Raw genomic sequence first — 12,184 nt, forward strand, 5'->3', positions numbered from 1 at the left:
AACAAGCAATATTGTTGCTTTTTGAACAGTACACTTACAAGATCTGACTTCATAGTAAAAACAGAACATACTATATGAGATGATAAAGGAGAAAAGCAGGGGATAAGGAAGAGATGTCATTGATGGATGTATATTCTTCATGTCATCTAAATGAATGTTTTTCATATATCTTTGGCAGTTTTTTTCATGACAATATTTTTTTTTACCAAAAAATCTCTAGTAATTGTTTTGTAGCTTTAGGGACAACTTTGTTTTTCCACTATTAGAAATCTTGCAGTTATTTGTGGTTATCCTTTCAGAAGATCAATCAGTCAATCAAGTTTATTTGTATAACACATTTCAGCAGCAAGGCAGAAAATTACAAACTTTACAAGAGGGCCTTGCCTTCGGTACTTTGCAAATTAGTTTGATTTTATTAAAAAGATAATTTATTAGTTTATGTCTGCCATTTGAAACTCCCTACAGGGCGCATGACTATTATATGTCTTTTGTCTTCTTACAGGGATAAAGATATTTTTAATTTTAAAAGGACAAAGATGTTTTTTTTTTTCATTTCTAAGCAAAACAGCACAACACAAAACAATAGAATTAGCATTTTCTTTCTCTGTCGGTACTCTAACTGCTGTGATTACACTTCCAGCAATGTCAGTGATTCTGACCAGGATTGAAGTCTGTGAGCTCAGACCGAAATCAGCCTCCTGTGGTTCGACTCCTGTGGTTCCTGTGATGATCTACTTCACACACACACACACACCCCCACACACACACACACACCCACGCACCCCTGTACACCGCTGCTCACACACAGCTACCAAATGCTTTGTGTCTTCTAAATATCAAAATCAAAAAAGCTGTAAGAAAATGTAGGTACTGGAATCGCTTTTTTCATCTCCTGAGTGCAGTTTTCAGTGACACGTCTAGGACAGTGAATAATGGCGGCTGACTAAGATGAGGAGTGTAATGCTTTCCACTTTCACTCCTCTGTACACTTTCAGACTCATAGCTGCTGTTGATTCCATTTGTGCTAAATTAGCCTTGTGCTTTCAAGGTTGATGTTCTTCGAATACCAATGAAAATTAGGAGAATTTATTTCATTCATCTTTAACAGCTTTCTTCCAATTCATGCCATGGCCAGACCTTTATTTGCCAAGTGCTAGCAGAGAAAAGCAGTTCCAGCTGATGAAAGGCTTTTCGTTTTTTTCAGAATAAACACATCTAAAATATTTGGCTGGTTTTTCAGCTCCTATAGGCCAACAAAAAGAGCAACTGAGCAGAATCTGCAAAGCACAACAAATCTACCAACATCTGGCAGTTGTATCGTAACTCAGTCAACACAGATGGAGACTGAATTAAAACATTACTTTTTTAAATCAATCAATTAATGAAAAAAAGATCAATGAAAGACAAATGGAAAAAAAATCGAACGCAACCAGCTGCCTTCTGATGTTACAGCCTGTGGAGAAAATCTGGTACAACTGCAAACCTACCGAGACGCTCCCATTCACCAAAGCTGACTGGCCAGGCAAGGAGATAAATTAATCAGAGAGCAGCCAGAATCACAAGCTAACTCTGACAGAGCTGCAGTGATTAACCAATACAGACAAAAGCAAGCGAAATGTTAATTGGGTGCCTTTTGAATGCCTCCTCTCTGGAAGTGTTGAGAACGAAACAATTGCTATAAGAAACATTTACGTTGCTTTCAAAGTTTGCCACAAGTAATGTAAGGACCACAGTAAATAAATGGGAGAAGATGCTCTGGTCAGGGGAAGAAAAGTGACACATCATGACTGACATGGAAAGCCGCATCTATAACAGGAAGCTAACACTAGACATCACCTTGAACACACCTTACACATGTCGAAGCATGGTGGTGGCAGCATAGTGATGTGGGGAAACGTTTTTCTTTCTCAGCAGGAACAGAGAAACTTTGGCCTGCTGTTGTCTCTGATCTGCTGGTTGTAGCTGCCAGAGACATACTTACATATGTTGCCATGTATGGACCAAGCATAATAAAGCCATTGCGTGCCAAGATAATATGAATGTGAAAGATTCTGAATGTGGCTGCAGGACAAAACGTTTTGTTTCCCCAACCACCACAGACGTATTGGTTGGACGAAAGCTGTTACAGGCGCTGTTCCCAAAGTTTCTGCTCAGATTTTGTTATTTACAGAGCATAAATTGGAATTGAATATTTCTTTTCTTTGAAGCTTTTGCAGGATCACAACACCTTCCGCTCAGTAAATGGAGTTGCAGATGCATTTCAGCACCGCTGGCCTTGGCTAAGTGCATGTGCATGTGTGTGTGTGTATGTGGACAGCAGATAAAGAAGACAGACATGGGGCAGGTTTAGGCTCTGGGTTATTAGGCCAGGTAAACAGAAGACGCTTGTGTAACTCTGGCTGATAATTCACTGACCTTTACCTTTTACACTCTAATGCATTCTAATAGGCCAGCAGATCCCAGCATGTCTCCTTTGTTACCAACACACACACACACACACACACACGCACCCACACGCTTTATGATGGCCATTCATCACAATGACACACATACACATGTACACACACCTATCTGGTTGTCTGGGAGATCAAAGCGTTTATATTCCTCTACCTAAAAGCCCCTGAGAGAAGGAAGAATCATCAATCTGTTAAACACGCACTAACTTCCTGAAAAGGACGCAAAGTGAGGAAACAATAAATGTTCATGTTTAAAATGTATTATTTTCCTTGACCAATTAAGAAAATGAATGGCACTCCTGGATTGTCAGTTTTACAAATGCCAGCTAATGACATGTCAAGTAATACTGTACCTAGGTATGTTGCCATTCCAAGCTGCATTGTTTTTATAATGATTGAGAAAAAACATCAGAGAATAATTTGGAGTTACATTACACAGAAAATCCACTAAACAAGGAAATTTGCAAAGGGGAAGGTGGGGAGGATCCACAACAAAAAATACAGAAAAATTCATTTACAAAAATAATAATAATCACCTGCAGTGTTAGTTGCCCTTACAATCCTTTTAAAATAAAAAATAACTCACGTATTTTTTTTAGTTCATTCTTTATATTTCTTAATTGAGTCAAGTTTGCATGAACTTTAAATTAGAAAGCCCTGTCTTTATGTTTATCTGGAATATAAGGGCCCTTCCATCCTTTATTCGTACTCTTATAAGTATGAATATAAGTGAGTATTTAAATAAGAAAACTACATAGAAAACTGGTATTTTCTGAAGGACACTGATTCAAATCACCCCGGTTCTTTTATGGCCATTTCATTCCCTCGGCATAAACCATGTAGAAAAGCAGTGGGGTGAGCTGCAGAGAAGCCAACTCATCCCAGCTGGGACTCAGGGGCCACCCTGCAACTTTTAGTAGCAGGGATCTTGGATACAGATCCCCAGTCCAACACACCTGAATCAAATGGCTGAATTAGCTCCTCAGCACGCAGTAAACCTCCACAGAGTTCTGCTAACGAGCTACTTACTGATGCATTTGTGCTGAAGCAGACGTAACATCAAAACTTTGCAGGAGACCCATCCTCTCAACGACTGGAGTTTGGGACCCCTGAGTTAAAGTGACTGTGCAAAAAGGAATAATCAAAGATCTCTCTTTCTGTATGAGTGAGGCATCATACTGGGGACAAATTACACCCAGCAGGAAAGTCAATAAATGAGCCACTGGGGATTTTGTCTAAAACCTCTTTTTCTTAACTTGTGAATTTCTCCTCTTGTGAATAAATGTGCTCAGATGAAAGGTTGGCTTTCTCTAGAAATGTTCCATGATAAATTATATTTCTGCATTAAATTAAAGGCTCCTTACACATCTTTACCAACGGTGCCAATAGATATGTAGACAGCGTGTGATTGCTCACTAATTTGTGGAATATTTTTGGTCTGGTTTTAAAGTGTTGCATCTGTATACAGTTTCTTGTGTTTGCTCTTTGCTAGTTCCCTCTCTAGGTAACTGTGAGGGACCGAGGCCTGCCAGAGGTGGCCCGCAACATGCAAAAGGATGACCGGTCCGGGGACGACAGCCAGCGGGAAAGTGTAAGCTAACACCAGTTTTTATAGTTTTCAAAATATGCTTCAGGATAGATCAGATTTCAGTTATGCTTTTGGGATTTATTAGTTTTAGAGTAACCCATTAAGGGCCACAGTTAACATCTAAAGTGGTACGGTGAGATGGCATTGAAACCCAATAGCTGTGATGCATGTCGTAGTAGGAAGATTGATATTCTGAGCATGCTTTTCAGAGTCAATAGTTTGACTCTGCCATTTAGCAGAAAGGTCTTTTACTTGAATATTTTACATGCACATCCCTGAATACTGATGCTCAATTTATATGTTGAGTGAATTGTTTATTTTCTATTTTCCAAAACAATGTTCCACATGATATTCACAAATTTCTCTGCTGGGTGATATAGTGGCGCTTACATTAGCGCCACTAATATGAACATACACTCTATTATGCCATGATAGCCCTAATTTACACTTCACCTAAAATTGTTGATTTCTCTAAATAGCAAAGTCTCATTTTGTTTATTCATCTGTCCTAATTTATGATGTCTAAGATAAAAGGTTAATTGTGGTCATTTGTATTTAAATATCAGAAAATCTTCATCAGTAGGAGTAGCTCAATGCAGTATATTAGTCCATAGTGGTCGTCATTGATATCAACTATAAACAACAGTATTATGATTAAATATTTTTCAAAATATATTTTCCTTTTATCTTAAGGCCTTGCGCCTACTCAAGCAAATAAACCGTCTGATTTGTCTGGACGTTTTATATGTTGATGGCCACCTTGACAGTTTTTTCCAGAAAATTCATACTCTCTTTTGAAGAATTGAAGAAACAACATGATTAGAGATTTTTCCTTGTTTCCTCATAATAAGTGAGTGTTGTATTCAAATAGGAGAAGCAATAATTAAATCTATTTTGTGTAAAACCTTAACTGAATATTTATTCAAGTGTTTCACTTCCAAGGTTGTGACTTGCAGAAAAATTGTTTTTGTGGAATCAGGAGTTCCTGATGGAGCTGGTTTCACCAGTAATAAAAAACAAACAAACATATTTTAATGCACAATACCACAGTGTATATAAAAGTAATTATCCTAGCTGTAATAATTTTCCTGTGCTGCTGCAGTGAACAAAGGCTATTATTGAGCTACTTCTACTTTGAAACACCAGTAGAGCTGCAAACTGTAATGATTAAAGTCTTTATTGCTGAAGAGACATAAATATTTCAAGTATATACAATTCAATGGAATGTTTGTTTGACTAAAACATACAGAAAATAATAAGTAGAGTGATTTCATCTGTCACGTATTTGTCTTTTCAGTTGGTAAGATTCTACCAAGTGGAAAAATGTATAGCTCAAAATTACAAATATTTAACAGAAGTGCAAAGCTGGTATTTTCATTCTCTTCATCACGTCCTCCCATCCCCCACAACAGCTTCACTGCACCGTCTCTCGCACGATGTTGTCAGAGTTGTGTGCAAGCTGTCCATCACCCACCTCTATCCATCTGGATGGACGAGGCAGGTTCCCAGCAAATCCTCACAAAAACAACACAGATAAGAGTAGAAGGATGTAGATCAGATACAGCAGCAGCAGCCTCTGTCAGGATTAATCTAACAGACATAAATAAGATATCCAGTCATCCTCCTGACCTTTAGTTCAAGTCCAAATGTAGGTCTACTGCATGAGACGATTTCAGAGAGAAGGACAATAAGATAAAGGCAGATCTTTATCTTATTTGTCTGACCAAATAAGATAAAAATATTTAAAGATATTTCTTAAAATGTCTTTCAACAGATCTGCTGCTGTTTGACACTTGTTTCATATTTCAACATGTATATAAAACAGCCTTTAAATTGAGACGTTTCTGTTCAATCTTCTGTGTGTAGAGGGACATTAACATATTATCACACTATCTGTAGTTTATTTAAGGGTGTATTGAAATAATATGTGAAGACAGTGCCAGTGTAAGGTTAACATCCACTCCTTATCAGCATTAATATTGATTTTGGCTTTTAAATAGATTATTTGAACTGTGCCTTTTCAAGGTGGAAGAATAATACAATTTTGGTAATTTTTGAGAAAGGAATTGAGTGAATTAGCCTTCTTTCTCCATTCTTAAACCAGTTCAGATGTGTTTTTGGGATCATGGTTCTGCTGAAACACATAATTCTGCCTCAAATTCAACCTGCATGATGATCTGAGGTGAGGTAGAATAATTTGGAGACAAGTTGCTGTCGTCATTATTCCACTGGGAGTAAAACAGCCCCACAGCATGATGTTGCCACCACCATGCTGGGCAGTTGGTGTTTTGACATTTTCCAGCCCCACCTAGTTTCTCACAAACACAGAGCCATACTAGAAACTTCATTCCAAAATCACTTGGGGATAAGTGCTTTTACACCTCCCCCCAGTAACATGTGACATGGCTGTGTTGGACATGGAGGTGGAATTGAACTCACAACCTTCTAAGTGCAAGAGAATTACACACTTAGCCACAGTGGTCCTACATGTCTGGTGTGTGAGATGGGTGTTTTGTTTTAATGTCCTCCTTGGGAACCCAAGCAAATTTTGCCTGGCCTTTGATTTGATATGGAGTTGAAATATTTGGATATAGTTTTGTCTTAATAATAATAATTTCAAGTAATTTACATAATGTGTTCTTACAAAAAAAACAAACAAAAGAACAACTCCAGAGCATGATGCTTCCACCACCATGCATGACAGCTGGCTTGGTATCTAGGTTAATAATCTCACCAATAGTTGATTTCCTTTCAAATCAGCTATCTGCTAATTTGACGCACACAAATTGTGCAGCCACATTTATATGGAGCATAGTTTATTTACACTTTATTAGGAGCATTTCACTCATACGGGAAAAATATTCTAACAAGTACTTGTTATTAATATCCATTTGGTTGATCCTGAGGTGAATGCGGTTGTGGAGTACGCCACAAGGGGGCAGTATAGTGTGAAGGCAGTAGGTCCACCAGTGTGTCGCGGCTTCCGCTCACACTATGAAGCGAGGCTTCATCAAGCCAGGACACAGGTTGTTTTTGAAGATCCTAACTTATTTTTTTCCATCAGTGACTGCAACTTAGTAATAGAGATAAGGATCCCAATTAAACATAAAACATAGTTTTGGAGTGGATGAAGGATCTTTATATTAAGCTTCCTGGATTACATTTTCTACACTTTGACTTGAACTGAATTGTAAATCTGTGAAACCTTGTTCTACTTTAGGAAACCTAACCAATCTAAAAAAAAAAAAGCACATACCAAGACTTCCAAGAATTGTGAACTAGCCTGTATCAAAAACTGGTGCAGATACAATAGGATCTAAGTATAAATTAAATGTAAGTAGTGGTGTATAGATATTTTCAACCTGTGTGTATTTTTTTCCTATTTCAGTTGAATAGTAAGAATTCCACAAAAAATTTAAACCTGTCTGCCTTATTTTTTTCTCCATTTTTTTTGCATTGCATGTAAACATCGGACTGAAAATGTAGTCAGATAAACTTCAAAAACATTGATGACTATAATTTCTCCAAATCTACTCTCAGAAAGGAAAGCCAAAGGTCAGATGTTTGAAAAAAAAAAAAATCAAATGGCATCTTTGCCTCTAAGAATTGCTCAAACTGATTCATGCCAGTGTGCTAAGACAAAAATAGATACTCCTATTGGCAGAACAGAGCAGACTGTACAAACAGAAAAGGTTGCTGCAAAAACTGTTGGAGACAAGAGTAAATGACCTTTAAAATGGAATAAAACAGCACCAATGGAGCGAAAATTGTTTGATGATTCACATTTGATGTCTCAGAAGGGGCTTTAGAAGAGAATGTTCTGAAAGACAGTGTCCTGGGGAATAGTTATTGAATATCTCTGAAATTTACCATTCAGTTGTGCTGTGAAATAACAAGGATGATGAATGATTAAATTAGCCAAGAAAGTAATAGCTCATGTCAGACGTGGATGTGATTGGTGACCTCATCAGCTTGAGGCGTGCAGGTCATTGGGTTGCAGCTATGAGACTTGACCTCCCACCGGTGGGAGAGAATGGGTGGGACAGCTAATTAGAGAGACGGGAGGAAAGCTAGAGGAAGCGATTAAGACAAGAGGTGAGTGTGAAAAACAAACAGAAAGCAGCAGAGAGGCTTCCTCACCGTTCCAAGGGGCACATTAAGGTGGAGCGGGGACACAGGCTGCGCTGATGAATACGCTTCCCAAGGCTCCCGGGGGCTGTCCAATCAGGCGGTGCCATTGATGAATAGTCATGAGTCACCTTATCAGCATTGCCATGGTTACGCAGATGTGACTGTGGCCCCGTGAATGTGATGAGGGAACAGAAATGGGCAAAAGGCTCCTCTGTCTCCTTTCCTGTGCACATCTTGATCACCAATTAGAGCCTGGCAGGGAAGCGTTCAGACCAAGTGTTTTGCTTGGTGGATCAGGTGAGTGGCGTGGAAAAAGGCAAGTCAACAGAGGGAAATGAGGAAAAATGACAGTAAGACAGCAGGTGAATGTGCTTGGTAAGAGCAGGGAGACGGGAGATTTTGATCTGTCTTGACTTAAAATCACATTAATTAATGATAAAGCCAGTTGCCAAACAACACGTGCAGGTGAGGGCTGACAGGAAGAGGAGATGGGAAGTGGATGACAAGATATTTAATGAAAGAGCAACGAAATTAGATTGGGCAGTTCAGCAGAGAGAAGCGTTATATGAAAAGGGGAGAAGACGCTGAGGGTGAGCAGTAAAAGAACAGCTGGAGAAAACAAAATGAAGAAAATAGACAACAATATACTAGAGTGAATGTCATCTGCTTTCTGTAACGCGCTAAAATGTAAAGAAATTTCTTATATTGTTAAAAAAGTTGTTTTAAAGTGCAGTTTTATGAGCATGATGAAATGTGAAAGAAGCAAAACAGCTTTAAATCTGTTGGCACACTTGATCATTTGATTTTAATTTAACTACTTACAGAAAATTTTGTTTTGGTTTTTGTTTTTTTTACAATCAAATGGTTTGTTTGTGAATGATCTTGGCGTCAGAGTCCAGGCAATTGCTAGTTCTTCTTCAAGTTTATTGCAAGAATTTAAATATCTGGTGAAAATTCTGGAGACTGGGCTAACTGTAAGTAGGTGTTTCAAAATCGTTTTTCATGTAATTTACTACTAACTGTTATTTTTGTGAGCATCAGAATTGAACTGCCTTGTCTAAGTCCTGTTTGCAAATGTTTTCAACAGAACAAGCCTGGTCTAATGAAGAAAATTAATTTTAAAAAATGGTTGATGAAGTATTTATTTGGGACAGTTTATTTGGTTTAATAGTTTTGTGATCCCTGAGCATTGCCACAAATCTTTCTGAAAAGTTTTACTGCACAATACACAGAACAGGTCAGTGACATGATACTGTCGATAAGAACCGTCTACGTACCGCTCATTTGTGGGGGCTACAGAAAACATTGTCAATTGCTTTTCAGCCTCTGCTTATCCGCGTGCTTATTCATGAGTCAGTGGAGCAACCTGCAGCAATTTCAAAACATGTAATTGGATTTGCATCACCAACCAATGGGGATGTCCTCAGGCACTCAAAAATCTCTCTGGGCCAATTTTATTTTTTTTTTATCAGTGTGGTCTTCACGCAGTTTTCTGTGTTGAGCCTGCACATAAATGTTGCTTAATTCTCGACTCGGATAAGTAAAGGGTTACGTGGAGTCTGATTTGTATTTAATCTTCTAATTTACACCGTGTGTGGAGAAACATTATTGCCCACTAACCGTTCTCATTTCACTGCCTGTTGACTGTGTTTAAAGCGTGATTAATCTTGCATGAGATGTTTGGCGGTGTGCTCGTTCCGCGACCGGAGGTTGATGAATGAAGAGTGATGCTTAAACAATTGCCTGCAAAGGTCGTTTGTGAGGATGCAAAGATGTTTGCTGACCTCTTAGAGTGAAGGTTTACCTCTATTTACTTCAGGAAGTGGCATCTTTCTGGCTTTTCCTTCTGTTGAAGCAGAGCAGGTTCTAATTGTTTGTCTTTATAACACCTTTATTAAAACTGCTACCAGGCTCAACTATACATCTTGAAGTTTCCACATTACAGCACAGTGATAATGACCTTCTGCCCAGATGATGAAATAAAAGAAAATGTACTTTGTCTAGTTTAATAGCTTCAGCCAAGAAATCAGGCTTATTTTCTTTTCTTTTTTCCCCCCCCCGTCTGCTTCTGATGCTAAGATTATCCTCTCCCTAATGTTTGCAGGCATTTTATCTCATTTTTATTTTGTTATGCATCAAGCAACACACAGAAATGCCTGAAGCTGCAGAAAACTCTAGGTCATGTCCCTGCCATTTACCATGATCGGACTGATGAGTGACCCCTGATTCTTGCCTTAGTAATATTACACAGCTTTGTAATAGCAAGACAGGGGAAATCCCTCCAGGAAAACACACCGCCAATAACTCTTTTTTTTTTGTCTTCAGTGTGTTTACACTGCAGATTATGGTACCAGCTATTCAAAGGGCAGAACTTGGAAGAAAAATCATCCCATAATCTCCCAATCAAATAGAAGCTCATTTCACCACTAGCTTTCCTTTGTGCTTTAGTTTAGGATTAGGAGGCGAAAGTCAAGAATTGCTTCACACTCTTTGAGCAATATAGTATTTTGGGGGGAAGTCCGTTTAGTAATGCTCTTATCTTGCAGTAGTGGTTAAATTTTAGCGTACAAATAATTTTGGTAGTTATTATTGTGGCTTCTTATTCTCTTCCCAGATTTGTTTCATTTGGTGGTGCATTCAGTAGCAGCTTCTTTTACTCCCACGTGCCTCAGTTGATTTGATCCCCAGAGCATTCTCAAACTATTTTTGTCATGTTGAAGGCCACATTATCCTTTAGGAAGGAACACTGTCATTTTTTATGTAGGTGGTTTATGTCACTGTAACCTCCTGGTGAATAGCACTTTCCTTTGAATCCAGGCAAAACATTACCCAAAGAGTTGTACTGTCACTGCTGGTTTCACTATTCCACACACAGTACCTTGTTTATTAAGCCTATTTATTAATGTATTACAATTTTATGTGATACATCAAGACAAATAAGAGAGTAATTATGAATTGGAACAATTTTTTGTATTTTTTAATGTTTTTTTTAATAAATAAAAACTCCTCATGAGTAAATGCTTTGTTAAACCACCTTTTGTTGCCATTATGGCTGCATATATGTCAGTCCGGGCTGCCGATGTAGAGGCTAATGGTTTTGCCCATTCTCCTTTGGAGAAATAGTTCAAATTCAATGAAATTGGAATAAAAATATCTGAGCATAGTTTTTCACAGGTTGCCATGGATTCTCAATAGACCTGGATTTTGACTGCCCCATTCTAACACATGAACATGCTTTGTTCTAAGCCCTCTCTGGCTTTACTGTTTGCAGATCATGTCTTTTGTGAGGTCGTATGTAATTCCTAACTGGCTTTCTTCTGGGATTTCCCTGTATCTTTCTCCAGCCAACTTTTTCAAACAGGAAACAAGTAAGAGTGTCATGTGGTGGTGGTGTAGGTGGTGAGGAAAACGCAGCAGGCTCAGGATGAGATGAGAAATGGTGGTTTAATGAAGTAAATCCAGAATTACACAGTCCAGTAATGTCCAGAATACCGGGCAGCACAGCCAAGCGGAAGCTAGGGCTCGACGCCTGGTAGCAACCGGTTACACAAAGGATGAGACGATGGACTGGGCACACAGATGACAGAGACTCGACGCCAAATGAGACGACAGCTTAGACAAGGACCCGACGAGGAATAAGGAACACAGGTGGGGTTAAATACACAGGGAGTAATCACAGAAACGAAACACACCTGGGAATGATCAAGGGGAGACAGGACGGCACAGAGACTCGGAAAACTCAAGACACAGAAAAACACAGATCCTGACAAAGAGATGACCTATTGCTCTAAGGAGGTGGAAAAAGAACTGACAATAATTGTGATTTTATTAAATTTGTTCACTCTTGTGCATACTCATTGTTTATTTTATACCAGTCGGTACAGTCTTGGCCTCTGAAAGCAGAGAATATTCTACAACAGCTGCAGAAGGTGCTAGGCAGCACTGTTTGTTCATCCTGAAATACACTAAAATCGTTATGCATATTGCATATTTTTGTTTCTTTTAACTA

General features: G+C 38.6%; 1 protein-coding gene across 1 annotated transcript in view; it reads left to right on the forward strand.

Moving 5' to 3' along the window:
- The window catches only part of pde4d (phosphodiesterase 4D, cAMP-specific), a 210,727-nt gene that overhangs the window by 17,681 nt on the left and 180,862 nt on the right, over positions 1 to 12,184 (forward strand). The window contains exon 2 of the mRNA XM_032578259.1: positions 3,949 to 4,047. Within this exon, the coding sequence (XP_032434150.1) occupies positions 4,003 to 4,047 (45 nt within the window). The 5' untranslated portion in view covers positions 3,949 to 4,002. The remainder of the gene's footprint in view (positions 1 to 3,948; positions 4,048 to 12,184) is intronic.

Source organism: Xiphophorus hellerii, chromosome 12 (assembly GCF_003331165.1).
Source record: "Xiphophorus hellerii strain 12219 chromosome 12, Xiphophorus_hellerii-4.1, whole genome shotgun sequence".
NCBI lineage: Eukaryota > Metazoa > Chordata > Actinopteri > Cyprinodontiformes > Poeciliidae > Xiphophorus > Xiphophorus hellerii.